This window comes from Protobothrops mucrosquamatus, unplaced genomic scaffold, assembly GCF_001527695.2.
Source record: "Protobothrops mucrosquamatus isolate PMUCROS unplaced genomic scaffold, P.Mucros_1.0 scaffold251, whole genome shotgun sequence".
In the NCBI taxonomy this organism is placed as follows: Eukaryota; Metazoa; Chordata; class Lepidosauria; order Squamata; family Viperidae; genus Protobothrops; species Protobothrops mucrosquamatus.
Window position 1 is genome coordinate 153,983 of NW_015386599.1, and position 12,531 is coordinate 166,513.

Below are 12,531 nucleotides of genomic sequence, written 5' to 3' on the forward strand. Positions count from 1 at the left end.
ATGGTAGGATTTTGGTAATTGTGGTTCAATAATATCTAAAGGGCTACAGTTTCCCTACAGCATTTCTGAGTAGGATGGCTATTCTTTTACAGAGATGTAGTGGGAGGAAAAGATAGAAAAAACAAAAAGAGGACAGGAATAGGAAGATGGTGCAGAGGAAAGGCAAAATGGAGAGGACCAGAATTTATTTAAAAAATACAACATACAATGAAAGCAAGACATATTCTAAACTAAATGAAAGTTGTAATTCAGTAAGAATTTCTTCCAATTTGGCTATGACTTTGACACTTAGCAGCAATTTAAGGGGAGAATGCTGACATCTGGTGGCTATTTATTTTCACAGACTCCATTGAAGATGCATTTAAGATCACTTAAAATACACAAAACCTCAGAAAGGTCTTTTACATTTGTAATTTGCTGTAATTTTTCTAATAAGAATAAAACTGCATACTTTAGACAATTAAAACTGGCATATTGGTTTATTACAAATTGTTTATTATTGTTGTGGTATTTTTATTTTTAGAGAGAAGCATTCTTGAGATATTTTATCACTGCTGTCAATTTTATTTAGCTACATTCAGATATAATATGCTTGGTATATTCAGATATAATATGCTTGGTACAGCTACATTCAGATATATGCTTGGTACAGCTACATTCAGATATAATATGCTTGGTACAGGAAATGGGATTCTGGTTCCCCCTCAAATAGCAAAATGTTTTGGATTATCTTTATGGAAAGAATAGCATGTTTCTGCCATTTTAAAACCATAGTAGTAAAATGTCTAATGTGCACACACGTTCTTGTTACATGGGCCTTCCTTAACTTCACACCTGTTTGATAAACTGGACTATAATTTTCATAATTCCCAAACAATGTGGATCGAGATTGTGAGTTGTAAGTCAATAATGTGTAATGGGATTTATTGATGCCCTTTGAGGAGACTGCGAGGGGGGGGAGACCCTCTTGTAGCTCTGGCAGCTGCAGGAAGGTATCATGTGCTCAGCTGGCTCTGATTATGAGAAACAACCTTCAGAAAACATGTTGAGAAAATAGACGAGCATATTATGTGCCCTTGAAGTTAGTTTGGCACTGATTCAATAATGCAGCCTTCTCCTAACCTGATGTCCTCCATATGTTTTTGACCTAGTACATCTTGGAGGGTAGCAGGCTGGAAAATATGGCTGTAATACGGCAATTTTTAACTTGGATTTGTCTTGCGTCCCTGTAACAGGCAGATGAATCTTTCCTGGATCAGTTGATATCACAGCATTCTCTAACATGCTAATTATACCTTTCCAACTTCCCACAATGAGCTCCTCAATTAGCAAAAAGTTGTTAGTTTAAAAAACTTCTGTGGCATTTTTAAGTCCTTACAAACAGTATAGAGAAATAATAATATAGAATGTTAATAAGCTGTTTTCAAAATAATGTTAAAGTAGGAAGGACTGTTTAAAAGTCTAAATTAAAAAGATAAATCTTGATTCTTTTTTAAAGCAATGAGTAAAAAGTCCTTTCTGTGGGATTGAAAACTGAAACTGGCCAGCCAGAATATCTTCAAAAATTTCCTTTGGCAGACTTCAAAATATGGCCACAAGAAAGATGGTCCCTCAGATCAGTGTTTCTCAACACAGCAACTTTAAGATGCATAGGTGAATTGAAGTCCAATATTTAAAGTTTCTGAGGTTAAGAAACACTACCTCAGATCCCCAATTACTAAGCTGTTAGTATTTAAGCTTCCAGATACATACTGTAATGTAAATTATATTTGTTAATACTATATTCTTCAATATATTATATATTATTATAAGAGACTTATATGCAAAATAAACTATCTCTGGGGGGGGGGGGTGATATAGCATACTAAATATGGTTCCCTTAAATATAGTTTATGAAATCAAACACATTTTTCATAGTTGACACAATGTACTAAGCTATAATTCATAGCTAATAACCATAATGCAAACCATTGTGCCCTTTCTGTAAAACCAATCACTCAGTATCTTGTTACATTTCAACAGACCTGAAAGAAGCCAACAACTGCCACCTCAGCTCCATCAATGAAGGCTGCAGTACTTGGGATATCTTCCAGTAGCACAGGCTCCCTTTCCTCTCTGATAGTACCTGGAGGAAATAGAAGGAAAGTACTGTTTAGCCAGCATCTTTTTATGGTCCAATTTCTGCCCACTATCATAACAACCTGCTTTGAATATTCCTGTCAGCAAATCTTCACCTGGACAAATTGTTCTTTCACATATTTGAACACTGCCTGGGAATAACATAACCGATAGAAAAATGTCCTTTTCTGGTTTTGGTGCCAGCCTGCCTTGAAGCAAGAACTGTTGCAGCAGGGAGCATTCCTGGATGAGGTACCGGATGTTTAAAATTCCACTTCTCAAGTAAGGCCTTACTTTCAGATGGGGAAATCTGCTTGTTCCATCTGGTTTTTAAGGGACAGATGGAGCTGAGGGATGATTAACTGCATTTAGGCTTCAAGTCTTATCCATGACAAATATATTTCCTCTTAGTGTTTCTTTTATGCAATTGGAATTCTTCTTCTTTGTGAACTCTTTTTCCAATACAAGACCAAAGCATGAATTGCTTTACTATGATCGATGGTATTATTTCCGACCATGAAAACTGAGACTGCTGTTTGAGTGATTTCGTAATAAACAGGAATTTGGAATGAAACAAATAGCAGTTGGGTTTATGGTGATCCCACGTGATTATACCAATGAAGGGGACCAGTCTGTGCTGCAATCTTTTTTCAAGGTTTCCTAGGAAAATCATGCTTCTGATTTTCCCTGAGATTTTCTTAACTTTCTTGGGTATTGAGAATTGTGTTTTAGCTAGGAGTTGAGTGTGCTGCCTACTACAATAGCATTCCCACAGTACCCCTCAGATGGGTTACCCTTCCTTAATCCAAGCTAGTATAGCCATGCTTACTGCAGGTGGTGAAGGCAGGACTCTAGTACCTTTGAACAGCACCAGCTTCAGAAAGCTGATTTAGATGTTGCTCTTCTTGTCCACTGGTATGTTTCTTGGCCTATTCACTTTCCCCTTTTCTAAACTTGAGACAGGTTTTCTTACCTTCAGATGAAGAATTTTCCTCTCCAGATCCTAACAGGAACACACCACTGAAGAAAAGAAATGTATGCAAGAGGGAGTTTTCCATTGCTCTGACTTCTTTTCTCCTTGCCAGCTCATCTGTTTCTGGCAGGAAAAAACACCTTTGAAAACTGTCATTTAATCAGCTCCCAAAAGCTGTGGGAGTGAAACAGTTGGGAATGGCCACCTGTACCTTTTTTTTTCTTCTGATAAGAAACTAGTGGGGACATGAACTCCCAAATGTTTCCTCTCGTGTAATAAATCTTATTATTCCATTGTAAGATAAGCTCCATTTTCATAGCTTAGCAAATAAAAAGCAAAAACACTAGCATTCAGGTAAGTTAACATAAACAAAACTCTGCTGCTTATTTTTGTACAACCAGGAATCCTTGGCTAGCATTAAAACCGTTTTTTAAGAGTTCATTTAATTAAAAAATCACTATAGATTTTGAATTGAATAAATCTTCATATTGTCATGAATTCCAGCCCACTGACTGGTGCCTGGTGAGACACAGAGGAAAGAGAAAGGGAAAGAAACCTTCTCAAAGAAGCTTGCATAGGAAGAGATACCAGCATGTTGTCAAACATTATCTTTAGAACTTCATTATCTTTGAAACTAGATAGCACTACTTTAATTATAAGAATTAAATCACCAATTTCATTACAGACATATTTTCAATTGAAACAAATATTTTCAATTGGTTAAATATTGCAGTCCTATTTTCATAGATGTTATTTGTACTTGTTTGCTGGCCTTTACTAATATCACCCAGAAATCTTATGGACTGGAATTTAGAGAGTCTAAAAAATCTTTTTCCTAAAAATTTGTTTTGTGGCTGATTTATTTAACCTCTCTTATCTCATGCACATTTTGCCTTCACCATCTCCCATTGTTGTATTTTAGGTTTCTATGAAATGAGCAGTGCTTTCTCTTACAGAATCCCAGTAATTTCTGCCTAAGCGAACATTCTTCAAGTTGTTTGCTTATTCATTTTGTTCCTTAATTCTGTGATTCTGAATGTAGCCTTAAATCATCAACAAGTTCTTGTTTCACCCTACCTCTCAGGTTGCAACTGGGGGAGGGGGGGCACATGCATCCCCTTCCCTGATTTTGCAGGTCTCTCAGGCACAGCCAAGATCAAACTTCAAAATCCAGAGCAAACTGTTGATTTCTTGTGGCAAAATGGTTCATATTTTAAAGGAGAAAATGTTACACAGGTGCACTAGCCTCCTGCAAAGAAAACTCCCAGCCAAACATTTCAGCTCTACAGGTTCAGAGTTGTCACTGGCCATTTTAAAAAAGGTCCCCCCCCCCTCTCCGGCACCAAAATGTACTGCCTAAACCTATCTTAAATAAAAGAATAAAAAATAGACCCATATACCGATATAACCAACTTATTTCTCTGTACAATCTACTTCTCATAATACCCTGAGAGTGATCCTGGGGCAATACCCATTATGTTCTGTATAATCCTAATCACTAGAGATCTGCTTATTCCTTAAACTATTAAAATGAGGCAAGAAGACTAAAGTGCCTGGATCTGAGGGCAGGGGAGGTGTGTGGCAAGAATTGAAGTTTGATATCCCTTGTGTGTAAAGGGCAAAATAAATCTATGTATTGTGAGAAACACAAGAAGCTTACTCTGAAGCAAAGGACAAAATTGGCTTTATTTTCAAAGACACTGTTATCTTTACAGACCAGGTCAGGAATTGTATCTTATATTACTAGACAAGGCAACTCCATATGCAATTCTGGGAAACAGATTTAAACAAGACATTATCCGCTGACAGAACTTTTCATATAAGGCAGGGGGAAAGAGAAATTCCAAAGCCAACTCTCTTTCAATCAACCGATGTGCCATGATAGCAATTGGCTTAAGTTGGTGACTGTGTATCTTCTGACCAAAGGCACTTCAAGAACTGATCCTGTGCAACCAGAGAAATGCTTTGTCCCTGTTGGTTTTTGTGTGATTATTTTCAAGGTAGCAGGAGGAGAGACAGAGTCTCTCCAATAGCCTCTATTGGCTAAATTTGTTTTGACAATAAAAGGGTTGGGTTATGTGGAAGAAGCATGGCATGCATGTGCCAGAAACTGACACACTTGGAATAAGCACAAGCAGCAGAAGAAGCAAAAAAAGAAAACCAGGTAAAATTCACTCTGTCCATTCCTTTTTAATAGCCAAGTTCCATTCCCAGGTGAGATGGTTGTGCTTATCATCATCAGTGAAGAGAGACTTATTGCAGTAGTTTCCTCGGGCCACCAGGCCCTTTGGTGCTTCCTCAAGAGGTGTCATGAATTCATACTCTTCTGGCCGTGGCCCATAGCTGCCTACCATGAATACAGCCTTATCCACTAGGAAAAAACAAGCCATAGAAAATCAGTGTATCAGGAGGTAGGACAGAATAGGATAGAACACAAAACACAAATGATTTTAAAATGCAATGTAATAATGACTGCAGTTTTCCACCACCTGGATTGAATTCAGGTCATATCAGCCTTCGGTAGAGTTATCTGCAGCTGCTACTGCAACTCACACACAGAAACTATCCCAGAAAGGAATTTGGAACAAACTTTAATTAATTTATATTCTCTATATGATAGAGAATAACAACAATAGCATCCCCCAAACTCCAAAATGCAGTAAAAATGTCCCAAATCCTACAAGATTATTAAATGTTTCCATATTTCAGTGTTCTCACATAGATTTACAACCTCCTTCAAGTTCCCTAGTGATCAGATTGTTGTTTCTTCAGAAAGTCATTAAAACTTGACTGTTTCAAAGGGTCATGAGAATGGATGTGCTATGAATGGAGAACTTTCAGTTTTGATAATGTGTTTTCTGCTTGATTATTCCTTTGGGGTGAAGGTTTATTGAAACATTTTTTCTTTTTTGTGATTTCTTTTTTGTTGATACAATTTATTGTTTTAAATCTTATTATAAGCTCTGTAAGCCTCTTAACAGTTTTTTCTGACAGTTTTATATAGGGAGGGAGGGAGGGAGGGAGGGAGGAAGGAAGGAAGGAAGGAAGGAAGGACTTTGGGGCAATTAAAATTAGGATAGCTCAAGTTAGTTCAAGTTCTCTGATGTTATACATATAAGAGAATTTTCTCTCTGATGTCTAAGCATACCATACAAATGTCTATAGAAAGGGGGGTTTTCAGGCAATTAGCTATATGCCCAGTGTTTACCATGCAAATAGAAATATCAACAGAACAATTTCTGCTCCTATAGATAGTCTCTGTATTACAACTTAGAGGCAAAGGATTTTTGCAAGATTTGCACTGTACAAAAAGGGAAAGGATCACTTTATCTATAAAGTTTGAAGGTGAGCTATTCAGCACAACCACATCAAGGTGATTTTTGAAAAAACACCCAAGGCTATGTTTATAGCAGTATCATCTACAAGTATGGAAGAGAGAAGAAAAGAGAAGAAGAAATTATTTCATATATTCACCTTTCACTCCTTTCCGGTAAGTGTTCTGGACATATTTCAAACCAGATACAATATCTTTGTTTACCTGTAAGAGAAAAACAGCCTATTAAGTAAGGTAATTCAATTTAGGATTCCACTAACCTTACTTTGGGATATTGTAGGGAGAAAACACCATTCTGTCACTACAATAAATAATTTATTCATTTATTATTTCAGTTTATGATGCTCCTGTGATTAATCATCAAACCCTAAATTCAAAATACTGTAAAAAGTAAAGTTAACAGCCCACATCTTCATACACTCAACTATAAGGGCCTATAGTTCAATTTAAGATAGATTACTCACAGCAGCTTGAACAAGTCATGTCAAATCTTCAGCTAGTTTTTTGTTGTACAATAAATGAAACTGCTGATATCTCTGTGTGAGACATTTAGAATTTGAGTTAATGTAATCATCAGTAGGAATGAAATGCTACATCCAGCACAATTACTAGTTATATTTGTTCGATTTTGGTTTCTCTTCTTTAAGAGAAAGAGGAAATAAAGCAGTTTTTAGCAAATTAGCCTATCAGTGTAACCACTTCTGCATTTTGCCCAGATCTGTTAAAAAGCACCATTTTACATTTTAGTGATCAAATAAAGATTTTGGGGAAGGCCATATTATGAACAGGTTTTTAAAGACCAGTAGTTGGATATATTTAGGACTAAATATATTTGGGAAAAAACCTAATCTATTTTGGGACAATACACTTAGTAATAATATTTGTTCTGATACACTGTTCTGAAATATACTAATAGATTTGTAACTCAAACAATTATATATGTTAAGCTAAAACAATAAAAAGCCCATTTAAGAAAAGTAATCAAATTCATGTTTCTTTTTTCTGTTTCTAATTAAGTTGCACGAGAAAAAAAAATAAAACCTTTTTATCAGTTTTGTTGCACAATATATCATAATGTAAGAATAATGTATTATTTCATTTAATGAATGAAGGCGAATATACGTGTCCCAGGATAATGTTGCAGGATCCAATCTGGGTGGGTCACCAGGACCAGAGAGTTTTATCTTCCAAGCTTTCAGACTCGTGCTGGAGTCCATCCTCAGGGAACTTCATTTAAGTTTATTTTTTTTGCAATGATAATTAGTCCAGCCAAAAGAATTAAAAAATACAAGATTCAGTGGGAATACTTTCATTTCTGCAACGGTCTGCTGTTCTGCCTGTAGACAATGTGAACTTCTTATTTTGGTTAATGCTTTCTTATTTAAATTGACAGATGTGACATTTATGAACCAGCAATGTACACATTTGCACTGTAAGAGGCTGCAATAAAGATATGCAGGATGGAATAGAATCCAGCTCTGGAAAATTTCTATAGGAAAGTCACTCACTTTGAAGTGGATCTTGACTCTATATTCAGCTCCTTCTTTTAAAGCAAAGGTCTCTTTCTTCAGGGCTTCAAGGTCCCCTGGAACAGAGAAAAATGCCAATCAATCATGTTAAAAGATGTGGAAGAGAACAGCTTTCTTCCCATGGATTCATTTGATTGAAGTACAGTGGCGTACCGTACAGATGCATAAGCAGTGGTGTGCTTGTACACATTTAACAAAAGGCTCTGCTGGCTCCATTGCTACCACACAGCTATTATTAAATAGCTGATAGGCACGCTAGGTGCCATAGCTCAGCTCTGCTCTCAACCATTTTCTGGCAAAATTCCAGAAAATCAGTTCTGGCAAGCCAATATAAGCCAGCTCCAGCACTCCGTTGCATATGTATATCTGTGTTGCAAATATATGTTAGTATTATGCTTGTTTTAAGCAGCATATGGTAGTTTAAAAATAAACAAACAAATAAAGAAAATAACTTCCCTCAAAGAAATCTAGAAATTACATGAAAAGAGGTGGAGGTTTCTTAGTTCTATCTCCTACTCTTTCACTGCAACATAGTGTTTTTCCAAGGAAACAGAAGCCCCTTTTTATGTTTAATTTATTAAACATGCTCTTTAGATGTACCAAATAAGTATGCAGTAAGTATCTTGCCAATGAACATAAAATGTGAAAGTGCATGCATTAATGAGCCAGAAATATCTATACCTGTGAATTTGTGCATATGAGCACACTTGTGTCATTCCAATTAACTAAAAAAAACTATGCACTGGAAACATTCTTGCATAGCTATCAGCATGCATATTTGTGTAAGTAAAAGCTAGCAGCATTCACACAGCTTGTATAATGCATTTATCAACAAACCATTTGTGGACTTGCTTCCCCTGGAGATTTCAGTTACAGAGGAAGCATCTGTGCTTTGCTAAGCCATGACTTCCTGTCTTATCAAGCAAGAATCCATATAAGGCAAACTGTGACTACTTCTTGCTGATATTAAACTCCTAGGAACACAGATTGTTACTCAAGTATGCAGAAGGAATTATTGCCCTGGTGCTGTGCCAAAAATGAAGAGATCTAAAGCAGGCAGCCTTCTGGCTGTACTTGAACACACTAAAAACTTGAGCTGTGAGAAGATTGACTATATCCACTACCACTATATTTTAGTTATTTAGCTAATTTATATTACATATTCTCTCAACATACAGGACAGTGTATAATTAAAACAACCATAATGCTATAAAATATTTATTATGCCAGAGGCAATTGAACAATCAAAGATAAACTCTCCAGACAGATTCACAAAACCACCTGATTCAGTGCCGAGAGGAAAAGCTAGATCTTCAAGGTCTTACAAAAGGAAGCAAGGATGAGAGCTATCCAGTTTTTATAACATTTCTCAAGGGATATGGAGCATGTCAACTCTGTTAGAGCTTATCAGAACAGGTAGAGATAACCAGAGACAAGTGGTTCCATAAATAACTAGGCCCTGTTCCATTAAGAGATTTGCCAGTGATAACCAGCACATTGAGTTGTATCCAGAAGCTTATTGGCAACCAATGCAGGTCATAAAATAACAGTATAATGTAGGTATACAAAAATGAGCCCATGACATTACATTCTGGACCAGCTATTAGCTTCAGAGTAGATTTCAAGGGCAACCACACAACTAATCCAAAGGAGAGGTGATGAAGGCATGAATGACTATGAGTTGGGCAAGATAGATTTCTGCAAAGAGCCTTTCAATCATGATTTCCAACTTCTCTTCAACGGATGTCATGAGCTTAGAGGTTCCTAGTCTGAACACTGGGTCCGCCTGGCAGAAAGCAACCCCATTCAGAACTAAAGGTGGAAGATCTCCAGGTTCATCAAGCCTCAACATCTTCACCCACATGGTCTTGTTTAGGATTGAAGTTGAATCTGTTCCTCCCCATACAGATCCCAGAACCTCTAGACATTGAGTCAGTGACTCGATAATATTGCTTGAGCAACTAGAGGCTGAGATGTATAATTGATATCATAAGCATATGGGCAGTATCTTACTCTATGCAAAAGGATGACATAACCCAGAGCCTCATGTAGATGTCATACAAAAGCAGGGAGAGAACTGAGCCATGAAGCACCTCATCTCCAACAGAGGTCAAGGGCTGGACCTCTTCCCCCCATCAACACTAACTGGAACTGGCCCTGGGGGAAGGAGGAAAACCATTGCAGAACACTATTTCTCCCAATCCCAGCCTAGAATGATACCTTGATCCATGATTCCAAAGCTGCTGAGAGATTAAGGATAGCCAGGAGGGGCACACCACCCCCACTATGCCCATCCTGGTCTCACCACAGGTCATCCACAAGCAACTTAGGCCTAATCCAGACAGAAAGATAATCCATTTCTCCCTCTAAAGCTGCAGCCAAATACCTCCTCGCCAATCCTTCCATAGAAGATTTGGAAATAGGTCAAAAATTACCCAATACTGTAAAGCAATAGCTTTTGGGGGAAGAGCAGACTATTGTTTCCTTAAGAGCAGAGGGACAACTCCTTACTCAAGTATTAATCACCCCTGAAGTCAGCCATATGACATCTCCCAAGAAACCTTGATCTAATAATCATGTAGCCACACTAAGAGCTCCAAAGAAACCTGCCATCTTCCTTGGGATTAACAGTTTTAAACTCTTTTGCCATTTTATCCTCCAGAGTTCCTCTGAAAACCAGGGGATCCCTCCAGGATTCATGTACAGAGAGAGGCCACAGGTACATATAAAGACCAATCCAATACTAAAGACATCCTCTCATTCCAAGAGGAGACTAAGGTTGAATTGGGTATTAAAGCCTTACGAACTTCTCCAGGCATTGTCTGGAGAATGGGGTCCAATGGGGTCCATCAGATGCCTGAGGCAGACCAGTGGTTTTCAGAGAATTCCTGGGGAAGTTCCTAAGGTGGACATGAGCTCCTAAACCACACACTGCATCCAGGGAAAGCTGAGGGAAGTTTTCCAGTACCATAGGTCTAGGAAACTCCAAACCCAGTCAAAGCATCATGCAGCTCAGAAGGGAAAGCCATAACACAGCAAAGAGGCTGGCAGCAGCAATCCCATCTGTTCTTTGGAACCAGCTACACAAACATCTACAGAAAACTGCCTCTGAAAGCCACAAGAGATTTCCAGACAGCAATATCCATCCTCCTATCCCTGCCTTGAAGATGTAGCTGGTGCCACACCCCAGGCCCAACTGGAAACATTTCTAAGAGCCCCATTCTCACCCACTAAGTCTCAGTAATACATACCAGGTTGGCTCTCATAAGAGCTTTCATTAATGCCAAGCTGACCTGGCATTAAGCAGCAATGGCTTGAGCACTTAATATCTTGGCATGGGAGCTAAGCCAAGGAGGCTAAAAAGCAGTATTGGTACTAGCCACTAAGTACACTTTCCCAGAGAGTGGCCCACCCTGCTTTCTACCTTATTTCCCTCTCCCCATCTCTACTAAGATGTTGCTGTCTGCCACTACACTCCAATCAAGTCAACATAATCCAAACCCTGTCTCTTTTTCCCAGATTGATGGATCCCATCCCATCCAACAACCATGTGTCACCAACTAATTCCAACTAATCCCAGACTAGCTGGTCAACCACCACAGACACACCATCCATTAAGGATTCTAAAGTTGGAAAGAGCCCCATAGATCATCTTATGTAATCCTCAGCTGAGTGTAGGATCTTTATGAAAAATGCAGCTTTAACATCTCTAACAGATGGCCATCCAGCCTCTACTTAGATACCTCCTACACTTCGTTAGTTCCCTTTAAATTTTACTTTTAATTCTTTAAAAAAAATAGGAAATAACTCGTGGCCAGAGGAAATAAGAATATTAGGACAATAGACAGATTAAAAGTCAGAAATCCCCTGTTCGAAACCTCTCCTACCTGGAATCTCAAGAAACAGGCAATAAGCTGTTTCTAAGATTCATCACATTCTGCTCCCAGCCCATCTGCAACTGATATAAATTATCAAAAGCTTGAAACATCTTCCTTATAAGGAAAAGATGGAAGAATTAGTGTTTTTAATTGGTCATGAGGAAATGAATACAGTGGCATCTGCTAGAAGCTTATATAATTACATAAACTAGACAAACAGAAAGATTTACTAAGACCAACATAATTAAACTGGTTGATAATGGATTCAAGTCACTGCCACAAGAGTTGTTCACTCAGAGCCAATGAAATGTGGTTGTTTAAGGCACTGGACTAATAAATCTGAAATTCACAAGTTCAGTTTTGGACTATTTTTAGATAGTGGTTTAAGGGGAAGAATGATATAGGCCAGAAGGCTACCCACTCCCACTCCTGCTTTTAATTCCCTCCCTCCAACTGTACAAGAACCTCACATTCCTTCAAGTTATATCACTGAATCACCAGTTTATTTATTTATTTATTTATTATTTTAATTTGTATACCGCCCTTCTCCCATAGGACTCAGGGCGGTTCACAGCATATTAAAAACAAATAATATACACAAAATACAAAAAAATTACAAAATACAAAAATACAAAAATACAGAAAATAAACCCCGATAAAAGCCGAATTAAAACCAAATATTACAAGCTGTGTTTCCAA

General features: G+C 37.7%; 2 protein-coding genes across 3 annotated transcripts in view; both read right to left on the bottom strand.

Annotated features, from left to right (window-relative positions):
* The window catches only part of ERP27 (endoplasmic reticulum protein 27), a 16,581-nt gene extending 13,405 nt beyond the window's left edge, over positions 1-3,176 (bottom strand). The window contains exons 1-2 of the mRNA XM_015814448.1: positions 3,092-3,176; positions 2,025-2,125 (exon numbers count right to left, since the gene is read on the bottom strand). Coding sequence (XP_015669934.1) covers positions 2,025-2,125; positions 3,092-3,176 — 186 coding nt within the window. The remainder of the gene's footprint in view (positions 1-2,024; positions 2,126-3,091) is intronic.
* A 1,582-nt stretch (positions 3,177-4,758) lies between these two features.
* Positions 4,759-12,531, bottom strand: part of ARHGDIB (Rho GDP dissociation inhibitor beta) — a 16,436-nt gene continuing 8,663 nt past the window's right edge. For both annotated transcript variants that reach the window (XM_015814433.1, XM_015814434.1), the window contains exons 4-6: positions 7,934-8,010; positions 6,566-6,629; positions 4,759-5,462 (exon numbers count right to left, since the gene is read on the bottom strand). In XM_015814433.1, the coding sequence (XP_015669919.1) occupies positions 5,263-5,462; positions 6,566-6,629; positions 7,934-8,010 (341 nt within the window). In that variant the 3' untranslated portion in view covers positions 4,759-5,262. The remainder of the gene's footprint in view (positions 5,463-6,565; positions 6,630-7,933; positions 8,011-12,531) is intronic.